Source organism: Taudactylus pleione, unplaced genomic scaffold (assembly GCF_031769625.1).
Source record: "Taudactylus pleione unplaced genomic scaffold, aTauple2 ptg002701l, whole genome shotgun sequence".
Lineage (NCBI taxonomy): Eukaryota > Metazoa > Chordata > Amphibia > Anura > Myobatrachidae > Taudactylus > Taudactylus pleione.
The window spans coordinates 92055-116626 of NW_028287077.1; the positions used below are offsets into that span (position 1 = coordinate 92055).

The following is a 24572-nucleotide window of genomic DNA, read 5'->3' on the forward strand; positions in this document are numbered from 1 at the left end:
TAGAGGGGTTTAAGGGCAAGCAGAAGGTGGTGTAGAGCTTGGGGTAAAGGCAGGGAGAAGTTGCGGTAGCGCAGGGGCTAGATGGGGAGTTAAGGGGAGCAGAGCTGGGGGTACAGAGGGGTAAGTGCAGACAGTAGTTGCGACAATGCTAGGTGCAAAGGGGGCTGGGGGCAGGTAGTGCTGGGGGTAGTAAGGGGGCAAGTGTAGATAGCTGGAGCAGTACTGCAGGCAAGGAAGAGGTTATGGGCAGGCATTACTAATGGTGGGAAGGGGGCATGGGTAGATAGCTGGGGCAGTATTGGGGGCAAGGAGGAGGTTAGCGACAGTAAGTACTAGGGGTAAGGTGGGGGTGCACACAGTTAGTTGAGGTGGTTGGCATGTGTGAGATGAGGTGGTTGGCATGTGACTAAATCGCAGCCCAGACTTTTGAGAACAATGTTTTTTGTCTCATTGCTCCACTACCTCCATATTTGTTTAAACATCTGCAAATATGAGAAAAATGCTGTCTGCCGTGATATAAACACAGCTGCCATCTCTAAAAGGAAGTAATCAAATGAAAAATATTGTGGTCATTGGCATATAGGGATAGCTTACAAAACATGAAATTTTTTAAAAACTGTTTAAGCAACCCAAAAATTCAAATTTAGACCATTTAAAATGGATTGACTCCAGGGTGTATTACACTGTAAAGGAATGCACAGGGATATTACACAGTATAGGAATGCACAGGGTTATTACACAGTAAAGGAATGCACAGGGCTATTACACAGTAAGGAAATGCACAGGGCTATTACACAGTAAGGGAATGCACAGGGATATTACACAGTAAGGAATGCACAGGGCTATTACACAGTAAGGGAATGCACAGGGATATTACACAGTAAGGAATGCACAGGGCTATTACACAATAAATGAATGCACAGGGCTATTACACAGTAAAGGAATGCACAGGGCTATTACACAGTAAAGGAATGCACAGGGCTATTACACTGTAAAGGAATGCACAGGGCTATTACACAGTATAGGAATGCACAGGGTTATTACACAGTAAAGGAATGCACAGGGCTATTACACAGTAAGGGAATGCACAGGGCTATTACACAGTAAGGAATGCACAGGGCTATTGCACAGTAAATGAATGCACAGGGATATTACACAGTATAGGAATGCACAGCGCTATTACACAGTAAGGGAATGCACAGGGCTATTACACAGTAAGGAATGCACAGGGCTATTACACAGTAAGGAATGCACAGGGCTATTACACAGTAAGGGAATGCACAGGGCTATTACACAGTAAGGGAATGCACAGGGCTATTACACAGTAAGGAATGCACAGGGCTATTACACAGTAAGGAATGCACAGGGCTATTACACAGTAACGGAATGCACAGGGCTATTACACAGTAAGGAATGCACAGGGCTATTACACAGTAAAGGAATGCACAGGGATAGTAAAGTAATGCAAAGGGCTATTACAGAGTAAGGGAATGCACAGGGCTATTACACAGTAAGGGAATGCACAGGGCTATTACACAGTAAGGAATGCACAGGGCTATTACACAGTAAGGAATGCACAGGGCTATTGCACAGTAAAGGAATGCACAGGGATAGTAAAGTAATGCGAAGGGATATTACACAGTAAAGGAATGCACAGGGATATTACACAGTAAAGGAATGCACAGGGATATTACACAGTAAAGGAATGCACAGGGCTATTACACAGTAAGGAATGCACAGGGCTATTACACAGTAAGGGAATGCACAGGGATAGTAAAGTAATGCAAAGGGATATTACACAGTAAAGGAATGCACAGGGATATTACACAGTAAAGGAATGCACAGGGATATTACACAGTAAAGGAATGCACAGGGATAGTAAAGTAATGCGAAGGGCTATTACACAGTAAATTAATGCACAGGGATATTACACATTAAATGAATGCACAGCGCTATTACACAGTAAAGGAATGCACAGGGATATTACACAGTAAAGGAATGCACAGGGCTATTACACAGTAAAGGAATGCACAGGGCTATTACACAGTAAAGGAATGCACAGGGCTATTACACAGTAAAGGAATGCACAGGGCTATTACACAGTAAAGGAATGCACAGGGCTATTACACAGTAACGGAATGCACAGGGATAGTAAAGTAATGCAAAGGGATATTACACAGTAAAGGAATGCACAGGGCTATTACACAGTAAATGAATGCACAGGGATATTGCACAGTAAATGAATGCACAGCGCTATTACACAGTAAAGGAATGCACAGGGATATTACACAGTAAATGAATACACAGGGCTATTACACAGTAAATGAATGCACAGGGCTATTACACAGTAAATGAATGCACAGGGCTATTACACAGTAAAGGAATGCACAGGGCTATTACACAGTAAAGGAATGCACAGGGCTATTACACAGTAAAGGAATGCACAGGGATATTACACAGTAATGGAATTACAGGGATAGTTAAGTAATGCAAAGGGCTATTACACAGTAAGGGAATGCACAGGGATATTACACAGTAAAGGAATACACATGGATATTACACAGTAAAGGAATGCACAGGGATATTACACAGTAAAGGAATGCACAGGGATATTACACAGTAAAGGAATGCACAGGGATAGTAAAGTAATGCAAAGGGCTATTACACAGTAAAGCAGTACTCAACAAAACCCGGGGGGGCCAGGTCGCCGACCAGATTTTCAGCAACCCCCGAGCCCTGTAGTGCAGACCACGAGCGCGGTCCACACTACAGAGTAACAAACACACAGCCGCCAGCGGCGGCTGTGTGTTTGTTATATCAGCCAATGAGAGTCTGTCAGACTCTCATTGGCTGCTGCGTCGTCCACGGAGTGAGCCAGCTGGAGCTCACTCATGAGCTCCGCCTTCCGGCTCACCCCGCAGCAGGTTGGGAGAGACGTCATGACGTCTCTCCCATAATGCAGAGCGGCCAGGAGGAGCGGACAGCGGCGGTCGTCTGCAGGAGCGGGGATCGGGTAAGTTGTGTTTTCTTTTTTTTTTTTTTTTAAGGGGCACTGCAAGGGGGGGTGGCCGCTACTGTGGGCACTGCATAGTTTGGGTGGCCGCTACTGTGGGGGCACTGCATAGATGGGGGTGGCCGCTACTGGGGACACTGTATGGGGGGCCACTACTGGGGCACTGTACAGGGTGGGGCCGCTACTAGGGACAATGCATAGTGGGGACTACTATTGGGGGCACTGTATAGGGGTGACTACTACTGGGGGAAATTCATAGGGGGGACCACTTCTGGGGGCACTACATAGGGGGACCACTACTGGGGGCACTGCATAAGGGGGGTGGCCGCTACTGGGGGCACTGTACGGGGTTGTGTGGCCACTACTAAGGGCAATGCATAGTGGGGACTACTAGTGGCACTGCATAGAGGGGACTACTACTGGGGGCATTGCATAGGGGGACCACTACTGGGGGAACTGCATAGGGGTGCCCAAAGCATATTCTTGCATTTGGGCCCACCACTCTAGTTCGGACACTGCCGGCGGTGGCTTTGGTTGCCTGGGGTTTTTTGGCTGCGGAGGGTGGTCTTTCTGGGGGTTGATTGCCTGGAGAGGCGGGTTAGCTGCTCAATAATGTGGCTGTGGGAGGGTGGTTTACCTGGGGTACCCAGTTAGTGGTGTGGCCATGGGGGTTGGTTGCCTGGGGCGTAGGTGCTCAGTAATGCTGCCCCGGGGCAAGGGGGGGTCTGGCTCCTAGGTTTTAGAAAAATTTGTCAAGCCCTGCAGTAAAGGAATTCACAGGGATATTACACAGTAAAGGAATGCACAGGAATATTGCACAGTAAATGGAATTACAGGGATAGTGTTACAAGCCGCCGCGTCTTGCTGGACAACGGTGCTCCTAGTGGTTCTATTAGGCCTGTTACTGAGAGACGGGGACGCCACGCTACACATGCATGAGGTCCTATCTGGCTGTTATGTCATCTCTGCCTGGTCTGGATTGGTTCTGCCTCCTTTTTCTGTACTGCTGGTGCTTTTCTCAGATGCCGCTGATAGCGTCTTACACGTGTTTCCGGTTCCATAGAGTTGGTATCTCTCATTGTGCTGCTCCAGCGTCTCAGTCCAGCGGCAGTTATTGTCTTGTAACGAACCATCTATCGGCGGCATAGTCAGCACTGCAGCGTCCAAGTTTCCAGCATAACATCATAGCTATCTCTGCAGCAGTGTGTCATCTACCACCCTGGTGCTGTACCATTGCCCGGCGGCACAGTCCGCGCAGCAGCGTCCGAGGGTTTCTAGCCTTATACCGCTACTACTTCCGCTATATTGTGTACCTGTCATCTCTTCCCGGTGGCAACCATCGCATAGCAGCGTCTGAGTGGTCTTAGCCTTTACATCACAGCTATCTCCGCTGCTCTGCGCATCCAGTCACCACAGTTGCCGCACCATCTCCTGGCGGCATTTACTGCATTGCAGCGTCAGAGTGGACTAGTCAAACATCAGTTATCTCTGCTGCTCTGTGTCTCCAGTCTCTTCTGTGCCACACCACTTCCCTACGGTATTAACCGCATTGCAGTGTCCAAGTGGACAAAGTATAACATCAAGGCTGCTACGTGACCACAAGGTTACCAACCTTGCTAAGTGTCTCCAGCCTTCTTGGCCGCACTACACAGCCTAACAGTTGACTCCATCGCTTCAATAGTTCTCAACTCTACTGCCTCTACCGGAATTGAATCTACTAAGGATTCATTACATTATCACCGGCCCAAAAGTATATAGTCATTCTAGATCAGTCATTCAGGATCTTTCAGACCATTAACATGGAACCTATCCAAAACCCAGCTCAAGTCCTCGCAGCCCAGATTCAGGATCTAACTCAGAAGGTCGCCTCTCTTCGCGTCGAATCACGAGCTATCTCCGCCCAAGCAGCCATTTGCGAACCTAAGTTAAATTTGCCCGATCGGTTTTCTGGCAGATGCAAAGACTTTGAATTTCAAGGAGAGTTGCAAGTTATATTTCAGGCTGCGACCAAGATCCTACGGCTCGAAACCCAACAAGTGGGTATAGTTATTTCTCTGCTACAGGGGATCCTCAAACCTGGGCCTTTGGTCTTCCCTCTACTGCATTAGACCTTCTCTGTAATGATCCAGATAAGGCAGCACTGGCTGAAGCTAGCCTCCGTTCATTAAAGCAGGAGCAGAGAGCAGCGGAGGATTACTGCATTGAATTCCGCAAGTGGTCATTCGACACTGGATGGAATGACCATGCGCACCATGCACTGGCTGAAGCTCGCCTCCGTTCATTAAAGCAGGAGCAGAGAGCAGCGGGGATTACTGCATTGAATTCCGCAAGTGGTCAGTCGACACTGGATGGAAAGACCATGCGCACCGTAGCCAATTAAGATTAAGGACATTTTTGTTCAGTATCCTGCCCCTAAGACCTTAGATGATCTTGTGCACCTGGCCATGCGTATCGACCGGCATCTTTGGGAACGGAGATTGGAGAAAGAACTGCCTATGTCTCCTCCGCAATCGCCGGTTTGGGCGACACCTCCTGACCCAGTGAGGCCCATGCAGTTAGGAGCTTTCCGACTCTCCTCTGAAGAGAAGTGCAGGAGAAGGTCCCAAGGTCTTTGTTTATACTGTGGAGGAAAAGGACATATTGCATTCATTTGTCCAGTCAAGTCGGGAAAAGGCAAGGCCTAGGTGTACAGGGAGAGTTACATCTGGGCCTTGCATCTGTCTCTCCCAATAATTCAGTCCTTATCCCCACAGTAATACAAGAGAATGATCATCATATTCCCATTTCAGCCTTCCTGGACAGTGGTGCAGCAGACAACTTTATGGACATTTCGTTTTTTACTACCCTAGGACTGGTGTCCGAGCCTTTCCCTCAACCTGTCTTGGTTATAGGCTTAGATGGCAAAGAACTGTCTCAAGTTGCAGTTTTCTCCCAGATACTTATTGTCCGGTTGTCCATAGGGGCTTTACACTTCGAGGAGATGACTTTCCTATTGCTGCAGTACCCATTGACACCTCCTGGTTTTGGGGCTACCTTGGCTCAGGAAACATAACCCTTTTATCCACTGGGAAACAGGAGAAGTTCTTAAATGGGGATCTTCCTGCTCTTCACAATGTCTCGCTCTTCCGGTCCGTCTTGCTGCTACTTTCAGTCTGAAGTGTCTTCAAAGGTTCCTGCGGCCTATCGTGATTTGGCTGAGGTTGCCAAAAAGTAGGTGCATTCTCTTCCTCTTCATCGCCCTTATGACTGTGTGATCGAATTGGTTCCTGGAACGAGACTTCCCAAAGGCAGGTTGTACACCTTCTCAATACCAGAATACATCCAGGTTGCTTCGGAGAAAGGGTTTATTCAACCATCCGTCTCCGGTTGGGGGGGGTTTGTGCAGAAGAAGGATGGATTGCTCCGACCGTGTATTGACTTTAGGGGTTTGAATAACATCACCGTCAAGAACTCATACCCTTTGCCTTTGAAATCAGTCTTGTTTGACCAACTTCGTGGACCATCCATCTTTTCTATGATTGACCTGCGTGGGGCGTACAATCTTATCTGGATCAAGAAAAGTGATGAATGGAAGACAGCTATCAACACCCATTCGGGACCCTACGAATACCTTGTGATGCCATTTGGTTTGTTGAATGCCCAAGCTGTGTTCCAGGACTTCATTATAGACATACTCAGGGAATACCTTTTGGTGTCTTTGCAGTTGTTTATCTTGACAACATCCTCATTTATTCAAGCTCTCTGGAACAGCATTGTCAGCATGTGAGGCTGGTGCTGGAGAAACTCTTTGAGAATAATTTATATGCTAAGCCAGAGAAGTGTAAATTCGATATCCAAGAGGTTTCTTTCCTGGGATATATCTCATCCCAGGGATTCTCTATGGATCCAACTAAAGTCAAGGCCATTCTGGACTGGGTTCAACCAACCACTCTGAAAGCCATTCAGCGATTTCTTGGCTTTGCCAATTATTATCAAAGATGTATTAAGTCCTTCTCATCCATTGTCGCTCCAATCGGGGAGCTTACCAAGCAAGGGGCCGATGTCAACTGGCCAGCCAAGACTCTTCAAGCCTTCAACTCACTAAAATCTGCATTCATTTCTGCTTCGGTGTTCCGTTATCCTTATCCGGATCACTCTTTCATTGTCGAGGTGGATGCTTTGGAGGCTAATGTGGGTGCGATTTTGTCTCAAAAAGACCTTGAAGATGATAAGCTGCATCCATGCTCCTTTTTCTCTTGGAAATTTGCGTCAGGTGAGAGAAATTATGATTTTGGGAATCGTGAACTTATGGCTATTTAGTGGCCATTTGAAGACTGGAGGCACTGGCTGGAAGGAGCAAATCATGTGATCACAGTTCTGACGGATCATAAGAACTTGTCCTACGTTGAGACTGCTAAGAGATTGAATGCTAGACAGGCATGTTGGGCCTTGTTTTTCACTCGATTCAACTATATAATTTCCTTTTGACCAGATGGATCATTTCATTCCTCTCCCTAAACTGCCTTCCGCCAAGGAATTATCTACCGTTTATTCAGCACAACTTCAGACTCCGTGGCTTACCTGTTAATAATGTTTCTGACCGAGGGACTTGGGGCCTGATTCGTCTGGGGCCGGCCCCACTGACATCACAAGTGATGTCAGTGGGAGTGCTCTCTGCTCTGATAGAGCCGAAAGCACTCCAGGGCTTGCGGCAACAAGACCCTACCACAAGGGTCTCGTCGCAAGCCCGATGGTCGCGATGGTCTTGACCATCGCGACCATCTTTTTGGCCACTCGCTATAGCTGTGGGTGGTTACCCACAGCTATGCGAGCGGCCAGGAGGCCGCTCAAAAAAAACAGGGACGGCCCTGATTCAGAGCGAGCGCTCTGTCAGAGCGTCCGGCTCTGAATCAGAGCCTTAATTCGTGGCACGTTTCTGAAAATGTTTTTGTTCTGCCTTCAGTCAACCTCAGTCTGTCCTCTGGATGCCATCCCCAGTCTAATGGACAAACTGAATGGGCTAACCAGTCCTTGGAGCAATATCTTCTGTATTTGTCTCCAAATACCAGAACGATTGGGTTTCCCTTCTACCTGTTGCAGACTTTGCATTCGATAATTCTTGCCACTCATCCTCCATTTCTCCTTTCTTTGTAATTCTGGCTGCACCCCAGAGTTAATTCTTTGGAGGCAGTCTCTATCGGAGCCCCTTCCTATGCATCAGTCTCTAGACTTCATTCTGTTTGGAAGAAGGTCCACCAATGTTTGCTCAAAGCATCCTGCTGCTCCAAGACATGGGCGGATAAACATCCTAAGCCATGAGACTTCGAGGTGGGAGATCTGGTCTGGTTATCCTCAAAAAACATTAACATCCGCCAACGATCACAGAAGTTGGGTCCTAAGTTCATAGGTCCTTTTTAGAATCATCTCCCAGATCAATCCGGTGGCCTTTCAATTGAAATTACCCAATACCCTCAGAATCAATAATACATTTCTTTGCTCTCTGCTCAAGCCGGTGATTTCTTCCTCCAGGTTCGGCTCCAGAGGGCCAGCTAGACCTTCACCTGTCCTTATCCGGGGGCATCAAGAGTTTGTTGTAGAGAAGATCTTTAGATTCCAGGTTTTCACACTGGGGTCTTCAGTTCCTGGTTCATTGGAAAGGTTACGGAACTGAGGAGCGCTCCTGGGTTCCCGAGAGATCTTTACGTGCACCTGTCATGAAAAGATTTTTTTCTGAACTTCCCCGATATAAACCTGGGTCTAGGGGTGTAACAGTCTTGGGGAGGGTGTGCACAGCTTGCCAGTAATACCAAGGGAGGGATCCACACAGCCGGCCAGTGACAGGGGCCACAAAGGCAGCCAGTAACACCAGGGACAGGGGTCCTCACTTTTCAGGGTCCTCCTCTCCACCAGCAGAGTGTACACCTGAGTAGCAGCAGCACCAGCTTCCGGATGTGTTCCTGCAGCACCAACGGGTCTGCAATGTTCCGTACCACGGCCAACACTTCCCACACCCGAGGCAGACATCCCCACAGAGGTCCGACATCCCCACAGACACCTCCCCCACCTGGACCCGATATCCCCACTGAGGCACAGTGAATGGAGAGTGGCTAAGGCAGGAGCAGAGTGTGAGGGAGAGTGACCGGAATGAGCCAGGAACACAGCGGGGACCGGAAGAGTGACTGAGTCTGTCTGAGACTCTGAATGAGCGCAAGGAGCGTGCGGCATCTGCAGAAGGCGGATACAGAGGAAGGAGGAGCCGCAAGCACCAGGAGGATTATGGGATCTTTAGTAAGGAGAATATGCCTGTGGCGATTGGTTGAGAAGACGGCGCTGCCGGTAAATGGATGCTGCGGAGCTACACACAGGACAAACAGTGCGTCCTACAGGACCCGCTCAGTTTAAAAAAACGGTCTCCAACTTCCTGTAGCACGTAAAAACGTGCTATTGCGCATATTTTGCGATCACTGATTAATACAGCTCCCAGCATACACTGATATGTGGTAATATTATATAAGGGAAAGTGGACCGTACAGTGATATATAACTGAGAATAATACAGCCCCCAGCACACACTGAGTGGACCATACAGTGATCTATGAGCGGGAATAATGCAGCCCTCAGCAGCACTAATATGTGGCATTACTATTATATAGGGGGGAGGTGACCGTACAGTGATATGAGGGGGAATAACACCGCTTTCAGCATACACTGAGTGGTGGTAATATTATATAAGGGAGAGGGGAACTGTACAGTGATATATGAGGGGGAACCAGCCCTCAGCACACACTGATATGTGGTATTATTATTATATGGGTGGAGGGGACTGTCCAGTGATATGAGGGGGAATAACACCGCTTTCAGCATACACTGATAGGTGGTAATATTATATAAGGGAGAGGGGAACTGTACAGTGATATATGAGGGGGAACCAGCCCTCAGCACACACTGATATGTGGTATTATTATTATATAAGGGAGAGTGGACCGTACATTGATGTATGAGGTGGAATAACTCAGCCCCCAGCACATACGGATATGTGGTATTATTATATAGAGGAGAGGGAACTGTACAGTGATTGATATATGAGGGGAAATAACCGCTCCCTACACACACTGATATGTGGTATTAATATATAGGGGGAGAGGGGACCATACAGTGTTATATGAGGGAATAACACAGCTCCCAGCACACACTGATATGTGGTATTATTATTATATAGGGAAGAGGGGACCGTACAGTGATATATGAGGAGGAATAATACAGTTCACTGCACACACTGATATGTGGTACTATTCTAGTATTCCAACTAGGCTACAGACAGGGCGCTGAGGGAGCCGGCGTCTCTTCACCCGGCGGTGATCGGTCACCGCAACTTTTCCCACCTGCGGGACACTGCGGATTGCGGGTGGGAATGCTTAGGGCAGGCTTTTTTAGCGGGGCGCTGCTAAAAGGGAAGGTTTACTTTTTCTCTTTTAAAATCAGGCAGGCCGCGGCGCCCCGCTTAAACAGCCTAGCGGGAACACTATATTATATAGGGGGGAGGGGGCCATTCAGTGATCTATTAGAGGGAATAACACAGCTCCCAGCACACACTGATATGTGGTATTATTATTATATAGGGGAGAGAGGACTGAGTGTGTCAGGTTTCTGTGTCAGGATGTCACTGTCCATGTCTCCATTCAGGAGTGGGAGTATATAGAGGAACACAGGGGTCTGTACAAGGACGTGATGATGGAGAATCACCGGCCCCTCACATCACTGGGTAAGAGGAGACTGTCATTTATTGTAATGGGGAGAGCAGCTATGGGGCCACCTATATACATATCATCTGATAATCACATATATACAGTGTAATCAGTCACTGTGTGTCTCCTACAGATGGGGCCAGTAACAGGAATACCCCAGAGAGATGTCCCCGTCCTCTTTATTCCCAGGATGATACAGATGAGAATCACAGTGTCCCACAGGAGGATCAGGTAGGTGGGATTGTGGGTCTCGCCATATAACAATGTGACTGCCACTATATAATGTGTGGAGAAACTGTGGCCCTGATTCAGAGCTGGACGCTCTGACAGAGCGCTCGCTCTGAATCAGGGCCGTCCCTCTGAAATTAAGAGCGGCCACCCACAGCTATAGCGAGCGGCCAAAAAGATGGTCGCGATGGTCAAGACCATCGCGACCATCGGGCTTGCGACGAGACCCTTGCGGTAGGGTCTCGTGGCCGCAAGCCCTGGAGTGCTTTTGGCTCTATCAGAGCCAAAAGCACTCCCACTGACATCACTTGTGATGTCAGTGGGGCCGGCCCCAGACGGTAGGCGTTCCCATGGGAACACCTCCGTCTGGCAGGCACGCCCACCAAAGAGGTCGTGCTGTCACTCACCATCGACAGCACGCCCCCTTTGGTGCGAGACTCATAACGACGGCTTGGCCGTTGTTATTCGGGTCTCGCGCATGACATAGCCGCCTCCGTCGTGCGCATGCGCACTTGGCCAACATTGACCCGCTTGCGAACGCTCAGCGCTCGCGAGCGGGTCTGAATTAGGCCCTGTGTACATATTGGTATTCTACTGTTTAATCTATATTAATTAAATCAAATATTATCCAAACATTATTTTTATTTTATTATTATTGTGGGTGCAGCTCTGACTAATATTAAGGTGGAAGAGGAAATAATGTATGTGATGGGTGATCATCAGTGTAAGGAGGAGGAAATCCCTACAGCTATCAGCACAGGTGAGTAATAATCACAAAGTACAGAACAGTCACATATTCTCCTTGTTCTGTCACTACAGCACTCTCTTATCCTACACCCTCCTCTGTCACTACAGCACTCTCTTATCCTACACCCTCCTCTGTCACTACAGCACTCTCTTATCCTACACCCTCCTCTGTCACTACAGCACTCTCTTATCCTACACCCTCCTCTGTCACTACAGCCATCTCTTATCCTACACCCTCCTCTGTCACTACAGCCATCTCTTATCCTACACCCTCCTCTGTCACTACAACACTCTCTTATCCTACACCCTCCTCTGTCACTACAACACTCTCTTATCCTACACCCTCCTCTGTCACTACAGCCATCTCTTATCCTACACCCTCCTCTGTCACTACAGCCATCTCTTATCCTACACCCTCCTCTGTCACTACAGCCATCTCTTATCCTACACCCTCCTCTGTCACTACAGCCATCTCTTATCCTACACCCTCCTCTGTCATTACAGCCATCTCTTATCCTACACCCTCCTCTGTCACTACAGCCATCTCTTATCCTACACCCTCCTCTGTCACTACAACACTCTCTTATCCTACACCCTCCTCTGTCACTACAGCCATCTCTTATCCTACACCCTCCTCTGTCACTACAGCACTCTCTTATCCTACACCCTCCTCTGTCACTACAGCACTCTCTTATCCTACACCCTCCTCTGTCACTACAACCCTCTCTTATCCTACACTCTCCTCTGTCACTACAGCCATCTCCTAACCTACACCCTCCCCTGTCACTACAGCCATCTCCTAACCTACACCCTCCTCTGTCACTACAACACTCTCTTATCCTACACCCTCCTCTGTCACTACAGCACTCTCTTATCCTACACCCTCCTCTGTCACTACAGCCATCTCTTATCCTACACCCTCCTCTGTCACTACAGCCCTCTCTTATCCTACACCCTCCTCTGTCACTACAGCACTCTCTTATCCTACACCCTCCTCTGTCACTACAGCCATCTCTTATCCTACACCCTCCTCTGTCACTACAGCCATCTCTTATCCTACACCCTCCTCTGTCACTACAGCCATCTCCTAACCTACACCCTCCCCTGTCACTACAGCCATCTCTTATCCTACACCCTCCTCTGTCACTACAGCCATCTCCTAACCTACACCCTCCCCTGTCACTACAGCCATCTCATATCCTACACCCTCCTCATTTGTGTAGCCAGCCCCCCGCCCCGCCTACAAAACGGGGCGAGCTGTCGATCAACATCGACAGCCGCCCCTTTTGTAGTGAGCTCCCGAGCGAGAGAATTTCTCTCTCGCTCCGGGGCTTGCGCACGCGCAGTGCGGCCGCTGCATGTGCGCAGGGCCTTAACATCGACCTGGTTGCGAGCGCTCAGCGCTTGCAACCGGGTCTGAATGGGGACCCTTGACTTATACCCCTTTCAGACATACAACCCGGGAACTTTTCTGCTCAGACCCGGGAATTTCTCCTGTGCAAATTCCCGGGTATTTGGTCGAGACCCCCCCTTTCTTACTACAGTGTCTACCCGGGAAATTCCCAGGTGGACCCCTTTCAGACGTAAGCTGGGTTTTTCTGCTTACCTGCCTCTCCTCTGCTGTCTGCTCCTCCCAGCCTATCCCCTCGCCGGCTGCCGCTGATGATTTCGTCATTGGGCTGCCGGCAGCCGGCCATTCAAAATGCTGCATTTTTTATTTTATTATTAAATTATTTGTTTTAATTCTTTTATTGCCCTGGTGGTCCAGCGGGAGTGCGGGTGGCCCGCTATTGCTGAGACCAGTCGGCGGTCTCCAGGACAGGCGGGTGTCCCCAGCGTCCGGCTGGGGTCCTGTGTCGCTGACTCCATCTACAGCGACACAGCCACCGGCGCGGAGGGTGGTGAGCGGCAGCGTTGAACGTCCTATAGGACCCTCTGCGCTGCCAACTCTATGCAAAAGCTGTTTGGTGCATCCTGGGAGTAGTAAATTCCCGGGTAGCACCATTCAGACATGAGCAGGGTCATTTAAACCCCTGGTCGATTGAAGGGTCGGCTACCCGGGGACGTGTTCCTGGGTAGGTACCTTTCAGACATACGCGGCTACCCGGGAACTTGGCTGCGGCAGGCCAAATTCCCGGGATTCTCGATATGTCTGAAAGGGGTATTAGTGATTCAATTATTAACCAATAGGAAGAGACCCTGTCTCTTTTTAATATTTAAAACAAAGTAGAGAACAATTATGTTACAAGATTATCCCCCTAATAACGAATGTGAGTGATTGCCACGTCTGCCGTTGCTACAGATCGATGCTCTTAGTGATTGTCCTTTTGTTTCAAGAATAAGCAACTGTGTTGTCACATACTTTATCAGGGAGATGATCTTGTAACATAATAGATTAACTATAACAGTGAACTTATATACATTACAACCACTGAGACGAATGTATCCACTGACATAATTAATCTACACACAAATTTCACACTTTCCGGGTCACCTAGCAGGTGCACAGGTGTAGTCATTATTCACTGACACATTTTAAAAGTTCCACTGGTGGGGCTAATTATTTCACTTGCGATTCTGTGAGGAGATCTGGAAAACATGCACTGTTTGGGGCCCTGAGGACCGAGTATGAGAACCTGTGATCTACAGTAGTACCAGACCCTGCAGAAAAAATCCATGAGATTATGGGACAAGATAAGACATGAGTGGGTCAACTCGCCCCCTCATGTCTAATTGAATTGACCCCGTACAGTACTGATCTGGACATTTATTATCAGGGAAATAATACATTACTCAGAAAATATAATGAAATACGAATGGAACTATTGAGACCATCTATTTGCAGTAATACTGGGCACTGCATTCCATTGCTCTAATACTGATTGTCTAGCACAGTAAATATCGCAAATACGCGCTACCAGAAGTTTGGGACCCAGTTTTTAAACTGAGCGGGTTCTGCAGGACGCGCTGTGTGTGCAGCAGTCAATCGCAGACGGCTTCTCAACCAATCGCTGACGGCAGCTTCTTATCCAATTGCCACCTCCCTCCCTCAATGTGACACCACCTCCTTCCATCAATGCCCTCGAGCACGCTCTCCAGAGACTCTGCATCCACCTGATCGGGCATTCTCCTTGGCTGCGGGGAGGTGGCCACTGCTTGGGACAGAGGGAGCTGCAGGCGGACAACAGTTACCAGGCCGGGGGCTCTCAACATGAGGAACGAAGTAACCACTGCCCCAACTACTATCTACCCTCACCCCATCCCTGTCCCCAGTACTGCCCTAGATGCTATCTACCCATAACTTCTCCCTACCCCCAGCACTGCCTGTCCTTAACCTCCTCCTTGACCCCAGTACTGTCCCAGCTGTTATCTACCCTTAACCCGCCCTACCCTTAGTACTGCCTGCTACTAACCTCTTCCTTCCCCCCCCGTACTGCCCCAGCTGCTATCTACACTTGCCCCCCTCCCTACCCTCAGCACTGCCTGTCCCTAACCTCATCCTTGCACCCAGTACTCCCCAAGGTTCTATCTACCTTTGCCCCCTCCCTACCATTCAGATTGCCCGCTCCTAACCTCTTCCTTGCCCCCAGTACTGCCTCAGCTGCTATATACCCTTGCCCCCCCTAGCCTCAGCACTGTCTGCTTCTAGCCGCCTCCTTGCCCCCCAGCACTGTCACAACTGCTGCCTGAACTTTGTCACCTACTTTACATCTAAAATTTACTCCATGCGTGAGGACATCATATCCCATCAGACCCTCAGCACTCCTGACCCTCCTTTGCCTGACTACCCCTCCCCTTCTGTCTCACCAACTCTGACATCCTTCTCCCCTGTTTATGGAGAGGAAGTAATGGCCCTCATCTGGTCCTCCCCTCCTTCCACCTCCCCCTTGACCCTATCTCTTCCCGTCTCCTCTATTACCTGTCTCCTTCTGCCTGTTCCCATCTTGCCCACCTCCTCAATCTCTCCCTATTATCTGGCACTGTCCCGTCTGCATTCAAACATGCTCTTGCCTCTCCCATTCTTAAAAAAATCTACCTTTGATCCTAACATACTTTTCAACTACCGACCAATTTCTCTCCTCCCTTTTGCTTCCAAACTCCTTGAGCGTATTGTCTACAACCGCCTTACCACCTTATTTTCCTCCCACTCCTTCCTTGACACATTTCAATCTGGCTTCTGTTCTGTCCACTCTACTGAAACTGCCCTCACGAAAGTCAGCAATGACCTCCTTGCTGCCAAATCCAAGGGCCACTACTCCCTGCTCATTCTCCTTGACCTCTCTACTGCTTTTGACACTGTGGACCATCATCTCCTCATGCAGATCCTTCACTGCCTTGGTCTACGTGACACTGCCCTCTCCTGGCTGTCCTCCTACCTCTCTGATTGTTCCTTCTTTGTCTCCTCTCATGACTCCCCACTTCCACTAACAGTAGGAGTTCCGCAAGGTTCTGTTCTTGGACCTCTCCTTTTCTCCCTATATAAATCGTCTTTAGGTGAACTCAAATTCTTGTGACCTCCAATATCATCTCTATGCTTATGATACTCAAATTTACCTTTCCACCCCTGAGCTCTCCCCCTCGCTTCTTACCCGTATCTCCATCTGTGTCTCTGCTGTCTATTGATGGATGTCCCAGCACTTTCTTAAACTAAGACTGAGCTGAGCATCTTCCCACCTCTTCCACTACCTCACTTCCCATAATTTCATTATCTGTTGATGGCACAACTATCTCCTCTAGCCCCAAAGTGCGCTGTCTTGGAGTTATCCTAGACTCCTCCCTCTCCTTTAAACCACACATTCAGCACCTTTCGCAGTCCTGCCGTTTCCACCTAAAAAATATCTCCAGATTTAGACCCTTCCTCACCCAGGATGCCACTAAAACCCTCATCCACTCGCTGGTCATCTCCAGATTGGACTGCTGTAACCTTCTCCTAGCTGGCCTCCCAGTCTCTCACCTCTCCCCACTACAATCGGTTCTCAATGCTGCTGCTCGGCTCATCTTCCTCTCCAGATGTTCTACATCTGCTTCCCCACTCCTTCAAACCCTACACTGGCTCCCTTTCCCCTTCAGATGCCAATTCAAGGTTCTTACACTCACCTACAAAGCCCTCACCAAATCCTATCCCACATACATTTCCGACCTTCTCTCCCTTCACACTTCCGCCCGCCCACTTCGCTCAACAAATGCATGTCTCCTCTCTTGCCAACTGATTACTTCCTTCCGAAGTGCTGCTCCCTACCTTTGGAACTCTCTCTCCCTATCAGACTCTCCACCTCTACAAATCTTCAAATGGGCTCTCAAGACCCACTACTTCATCAAGGCCTTCCAGCTCTCATCCTAACCTACTTCATGCTCTTTCCTCAGTATCTTCCCCTTCTGTGTCACGCCTGTCTGTTGGCTCCTCCCCTTTAGAATGTAAGCTCTCACGAGCAGGGACCTCTTCTCTTTACATTTTCTTGTACTCCTTACTCCCCATAAGGGCACCTAACACTTGACTGCCAACTCCCGGCTGCTTATTGTGAGTGCTTTAATTTTAATCGCTATTGCAGCAATGTATATAAATTGTTTCCTTCTCTTGTACTGTAAGTTACTTGTTTCTTGTTCACTTATTAGTCTTATGTACTATGTAAGGCGCTGCGGAACACTTGTGGCGCCATATAAATAAAGCGTAATATCGATGAAGTTGGACTCATACCAGAATCCGATAAAAATAATGCCTGTAGTAAGCTGGAAAGATGTTCTATTCCCCAGGGCAGAATCACAGACAACTCTCAGGATATAGCCTTCACCTGTCCAGGAACAGTGCTCTAGTCCCCCTGCATCACCAACGCGTTTCTCTACGGTCTTTATCAAGGCTGTGGATGTGTCTTTGTATTTATATGAAGAATTGAGCCTTGTTTGCATTTAAAGGCTTTTTTTTATTTATGTCTGATTGAAGTTGAACTTTTTTTTTTTTTTAATCCGTATCCGTTTGGGCTATATGTGGATTTTTATAGCTAAAAGGAAGGATAACATTATGGAATATCTTGTGTCTTAATTTATAAGACCATCAAATATTACAGTCTGCACTAGACCATCTTCATTTTTATCTCCTTTTTTATTTTGTGAGTCTTTTTCATTTTTCTCCATTACATCTTGGGAAGAAAATGAAAGAAGGCATATTTGTCTTATTTAAGATAAGTACTGTTCTGTTCCTTATTATTACGTATATAGTAAAAAAAAATAAAAAAAATAAATAAAAGGGGCACTCTACTGTTATCCGGGATGATAACTACATCCCTCTTGTTCTTGTGTTTGATTATTCTAACTATTGGGTTTGTTCACAAACTATCTGTTAAATAGTCATACGATTCTATGAGATGCAAATCTAAGAAATGTTCTAGGTCAGTTTTGGACCATAATATACAACACTTTTCTGGAAGATGATCACATTACTTACATGTTATGATTGGTAGCCCATAATAACACACATCGGGCAAAATTTAATAGGGTCCAAGTTTTTTTTGCGAGACAAACTCGGACCTTCTTGCACATTCATAGGTCCGAGTTTATCCCACAACTAGGCAAATGTAATAGCCTGCGAACTTGTGAGTTCAAGGCTAGTACATTGAGTGTGTGTGTGTTTTCTTGTATGGAAACTCAAAACCTTGTAATGCAACGTGTTTACAAGGTCCGAATTATACAGAATCCTTCACAGATCAGTGAGATCCGTGAAGGCTCTGTGTGTAAAACAAATAGTTACATTTAAAAAAAAAAAATGATTTGGTGTTCCATAAAAACATAACCAGCCCTGGGCTCTGTTGATCCTGACCTGGTTCTTGAAATACAGGGGAAAAAATACATAGGGTTTCCCTATATTTTAAGAACCTGCACCAGGCAAAATACGGGGGAAAAATTATGTAGGCATCCCCCCAAATTTTCAACCAGCACCAAGCACAGTGAGCCGGCCCTGGTTGTGGAGATACGGGGGACAAAATGAGTATGGGTCCCCCGTGTTCTCCGCAACCAGCACCGGACTCTGTCTAGCGGGGTGCACAGGACCAAAGCATTATCACCTCACTGCTAGTGAGCCCGGGCCAGAGATCCCTGGGAAAGTAGGAACACCACCAGTAAAGGGGTTCCTCCTCTCCTGGGCACCCCAGGCCTGGGCTGATAGCCCAGGACTATCCCCGGCACCCCTGGGCGCGGTGGGTGCCGTGTTGATTGTGTAAAAAAAAAAAAAAAATTGAATGATAAATACTGTCTTTTACTGGAAAACTAGAGTTCCAGGCAAGCTTCTCCTGCTTCCTGGTACCTGGAGAGTATCAGCATGAAGGGTTTTAAGGGCCCGCTGGTACCTCTAGTTCACCTGCAAAATAAATATTAATATAACCACAAGACAGACACACCGTGAAAGTATATTTTTATTAAAACATACACTCACATTCATGCACACTCCCCTATAATCCCTGTAGTCTTTCATGTCCACATGTCCAATAGCATCCACAAAACCTGTAAAAAAATAAATAAATCCATACTCACCTATGCCTAGTGTAGTTCACGTCCTCTTCATTCCAAGTAGGCATCCAAGGGATTAAAAACAAAAAGAGACACTCGAAACCAAGGCAGAGATGTGGAAGGGTATCTGTTAACACATACACTTCCTCCGCATGAATGAGCGGGACACACAGGACTCCTGTCATTACAGGTGCTGGCAGTCAATCAGTGGGCACCTGCATATGAGCTGGCTGCTGATTACCTCTGAGTTGTCAGCCCCTCTGTTAAACTTTCCCTGATAGACTCCAATGGCGGGAATGCGCCATTGAAGTCTAGGATGGGAACCGATACAGTGTATCCTGTGATGGGAACTTTATTAAATTTTGCCCATCATCTATATTACTTACTGACCTCTTACTAGTGAATTATTTAATAATAACACTGGTCTGCAAAATGTAAGGTATTGAAAGCTTTTTTAATAATACTTTTATATTCTTATACTCTTGTGTACATCAAGAAATAGTTTATTAATAAAAATTACCACATCACATTTACCTATAAGGGAGTTACATACATTTAAAAAAAAAAAAAAGAAGTTTAATTGTTTTTGACATATTGTGAAATACGAAGAATTGTAGATATCACTGTTTTTGTCTTAATTACATAATAAAATCAATCAATAATATAAACAAAACCACAATTATTGAAAAAAATCGTTAATATCTTGTTTTTTTTTTCTTCAAACTTTGTTTCGCTGCTTTTCGTTTATAAGCTTTTTCTATGTCATCTCTGTGTATCATCCAGCAGTAGTCAGCCATCATGCTGACGTCCCAACGACCCTGGTATCTTCTTTCTATCTTTAACGTCTTGATGGAACCGTTCACCCTGTTCTTCACTGTAGTCTCCGAGATTATTCGGGAAATGCTCAATATGGGAATTCAAAAAATGTACCTATAAACTCATATTGCAGCCAAGGTTTCTGTAACTATTAAGCATTTCCCTGACAATTTCTTTGTAGTTTGGATCCTTGACATTGCCTAAAAATTTTGAAATCACTTGTACAATATGAGTGGTGTGTACTGTGTGTATGTGGTGGTAGGCAGGGGTTAAAATGATCTGGCAGAGGGCAAAACTGTGTTGCATCCGTTGTATTTGCTTCCACCTTTGCTAGCTCACCTTGTAGCTGTGTGCGCAATGTTCCTTTAGACAGTATGGGATTTAGCCCCTTTGTAGATTTCAACTCCATGTGGACCTTAATCTGGCACTGGGTGGGGGGGAAGTTTTATGACGAGAACTGAATTGCAACGTTCTATACTACTGACTGAATTAATTTTAGACCATGTGTTATAATATATGTAGGCAGAATACATTTATTACTTTAAAGAATATAAAAAAAATGACATTCATAAATACACATTTTGCAGAAAAACATGATGTGATATGCAAAATCGGGAGTCATTTTCGTGTTCAGAAGCCAAAAATCTATAAGTATCACATAAATTTGTTAAAAAAATCTGTGTAATTTATTGATTTCTTTACCTTAATACCAGCCATTACCAAGTTTTAAGTACCACTGTCCAAATTATCTTCTAACACTACAAATGCTGAAAAACAAAGGTTAAGAGGTAAATTTGCTAAAAATGGTGTCCTGCCCATGTCTGCCAGTTTTGAAACACGGAAGATCAGAATCAGGAGGTTGTGTTTTTTTTTGTTTTTTTTTTAAAGAAAATCTGGAATTTACCAAGCTCCTGTGTTTGTCAGGATCGTATTTCCCGATTTGTGTATTTGATCGTTTCTACCCATGTTTAATCCCAGTGTTTCCAGTCCGTGTTTGCCTCCCGAACAAGCAGCCTGCAGATATCAGTGAGATACGTGCAGGCTGTTTGTGTGTTTGAAAGTTATTAAATGGTTAAAAAGTAGAAAAAAAAAAAAAAATTACGTGGGGTCTCCCCCAATGCATAACCAGCTTTGGGCTCCTGAGCCAGTCCTACTTCTAAAAATATGGCAGAAAAAAACATGTAGGGTTCCCCTGTATTTTAGGAACCAGCACTGGGCTTGGAGAACCAGTCCTGGTTTAAAAATGGGGGGAAAAAATGGCATGGGTTTCCCCTATTTTGAAAACCAGAACTGGACTCAACCTAGTCGGGGTGTAATGCCACAGCCAGGGGACCCTTTCACCGGGTCTCCCTGGCCAAAGCATTAACACCCCAGACTATTCAGCCCAAACCAGGGAACTCAAGAGAGGTGGGGACCCCCCAATGAGCACCCCAGGCTTAGGTTTAAGCTCAGGCTTGTCCCTAAACCCCTGGCCGGTAGATGCAGGGGTAATAGTGAGGAAAATAGATTTATACTATTGTTTTTTACAGTGGAACTACAAGTGCCAGCGTGCCTGTCAGCCACGTGGGTCACAGTCAATTAGCGGCTGCTAACTGCAGAGCAGCCTCTGATTGGCTGGTGGGCCCGGTGAATGACACAAACTTCTCTGTCATTTACAGGGTTAGAGATATATGTGGTAACACATATCTCTACATGTTTGAGGGGTACGCGTTATGCTGGGTACACATGGAACGATGTGCTGTATGAACGATATCATTGAAAGATTTCCCTTGAACTTTCTGTAGTGCAGGACAAACGATATTGGGTGTACACACTGAAAGATATCCATGATAGATATCTTTCAGTGAAGTCATCCTGCCACATATCTTAACAGGCAATTCTTGACGATATCGTCCAAATTGGCCTGAATGTACGGACAATCATAGATATCGTTATTGTCCTGTGGGAGCGAGCATCGTTGTTCGTTCACTGCATACACACGGAACGATATGAACGATGTATTATTGAACGTTATCGTTCAAAGATGGTCTTCGTTTTTTTTGTGTGTTCGCGCGTTCGTTACAAATTGTACCTTCTAAATGTCTATATATTTGATGTTTTTGTTTTTGTTCACCTTATTTCATGAAAACATTCATATAACTATATATTTATTATATTCCCAACAGATGGATGTAACAGAAGAAATAAATCACAGCAACATCTGTTTAGATCTCCAAATACTGAAGTAAAAGATAACAGTCAAGAGTCTTCATTAGAAACCTCTATAACCTCAATTATACATCCGGTTCTCCACAGTACAGAAATGTCATCTGATTCTTCTGATATGTCATGTAACTCCGATATCGGTACATCTATTGCATCTCTTATAGTAGATAAGGTATTTCCCAATAATATTGATGGCAGATGTTCTACACAGAGCACAAAGCTTTTTGTCCATCAGTCAGCTAATATACGTGAGAAATCATTTTCATGTTCTGAGTGTGGAAAATGTTTTAAAACCAAATCCATTCTTGTTACACATCATAGACTTCACACAGGTGTGAAGCCAATTTCGTGTTCTGAGTGTGGGAAAGGTTTTAGAGACAAAACAACTCTTGCTATACATGAAAGAATTCACACAGGTGAGAAACCATATTCATGTTCTGAGTGTGGCAAAAGTTTTACACAGAAATCAAGTCTTGTTGTACATGAGAGAAGTCACACAGGTGAGAAACCATTTCCATGTTCGGAATGTGGGAAATGTTTTCGTTCCAAATCAGTTCTTATTTCACATCAAACGGTTCACACAGGTGTGAAGCCATTTTCATGTTTTGAGTGTGGGAAATGTTTTAGAGACAAAACAACTCTTGCTATACATGAAAGAACTCACACAGGTGAGAAGCCATTTTCATGTTCTAAATGTGGGAAATGTTTTACACAGAAACCACATCTTGCTATACATGAGAGAACTCACACAACCGAGAAGCTATTTTCATGTTCTGAGTGTGGGAAATGTTTCAGGGAAAAGTTACATCTTGTTAAACATGAGAGAAATCACACAGGTGATCTGCCATTTCCATGTTCTGAGTGTGGGAAATGTTTTAGAGACAAAACAGTACTTATTTTACATGGAAGATTTCACACAGGTGAGAAGCCATTTCCCTGTGTCAAGTGTGAAAAATGTTTTACCAACAAATCAGCTCTGGTTAGACACGAGAGACGTCACACAGGTGAGAAGCAATTTTCATGTTCTGAGTGTGGGAAATGTTTACGAGATAAATCAGTTCTGGTTATACATGAGAGAACTCACACAGGGGAGAAACCATATCCATGTTCTGAGTGTGGGAAATGTTTTGCACAAAAAGCATGTCTTGTTAAACATAAGAGAATTCACGCAGGTGTGAAGCCATATTCATGCTCTGAGTGTGGGAAATGCTTTACATGCAAATCATATCTTGTTATACATGAAAGACTTCACACAGGTGAGAAACCATTTCCATGTTCTGAGTGTGGGAAATGTTTTAGAGAGAAATCAGGTCTTTTACATGAGAGAACTCACACAGGTGAGAAGCCATTTCCATGTGCCGAGTGTGGGAAATGTTTTGCAGACCCATCAGCTCTTGTTACTCACAAGAGAACTCACACAGGTGAGAAGCCATTTTCATGTGCCGAGTGTGGGAAATGTTTTGCAGACACATCAGCTCTTGGTACACACAAGAGAACTCACACAGATGAGAGACCATTTTCATGTTCAGAGTGTGGGAAATGTTTTATAAATAAATCAGGTCTAATTGGACATGAGAGAACTCACACAGGTGAGAAACCTTTTTCATGTACAGAGTGCGGGAAATGTTATAAAGAGAGATCAGCACTAACTTCACACAAGAGAACTCACACAGGTGAGAAGCCGTTTTCATGTACAGAGTGTGGGAAATGTTTTGCACAAAGTTCATCTCTTGTTACACATAAGAAAATTCACACAGGCAAGAAGCCATTTTCTTGTGCTAAGTGTGGGAAATGTTTTAATCAGAAATCATATCTTGTTAGACATGAGAAAAGTCACAGGTGAGAAACCATTTCCATGCTCTAATAGACAGAAATGACAAGACCTAAAATGTGGAACATTATACATACATTTAAACAGGAACCTGTTTCGAGAGGGAAAATATTTTATCTAAAAACGAATCATTATGCATAATATTTTTTCATTCACCTCACGTTTATTGTTAGTTATATAAAGTGTTGATCTGGCATTGTTTGTGCTACTATTCATATTGTTGTTTTGTTATTCCCATTACTGTCCATTTCCCAAGATAATCTCTCATTGTCACTTTGTAGAATGTATGGTCACTTTTGGAATTGTATTACCCAAAATAGCATAGAAGAGTGTAGGAGGAAAGGAACAGTGCATTAGGTGTTCGCTGAGGGTAAATTCCTATTGACTTAATGGAAGATATGGTCTGACACTTAACAGCAAACTTCTTTACCTAAACCTCCCCGCCAGCAATAGTCTGATAAATACAACAAGGATGAACGTGAGACCATAAATGGTCACTGTGATGTCATAGG

At 45.8% G+C, this 24572-nt stretch overlaps 1 protein-coding gene across 1 annotated transcript in view; it reads left to right on the forward strand.

Moving 5' to 3' along the window:
* LOC148431181 (uncharacterized) overlaps positions 1-24093 on the forward strand; it is a 114953-nt gene extending 90860 nt beyond the window's left edge. Inside the window, 1 exon segment of the mRNA XM_088466229.1 lies at positions 22478-24093. Within this exon segment, the coding sequence (XP_088322355.1) occupies positions 22478-24093 (1616 nt within the window).
* Positions 24094-24572: the final 479 nt, after the last annotated feature.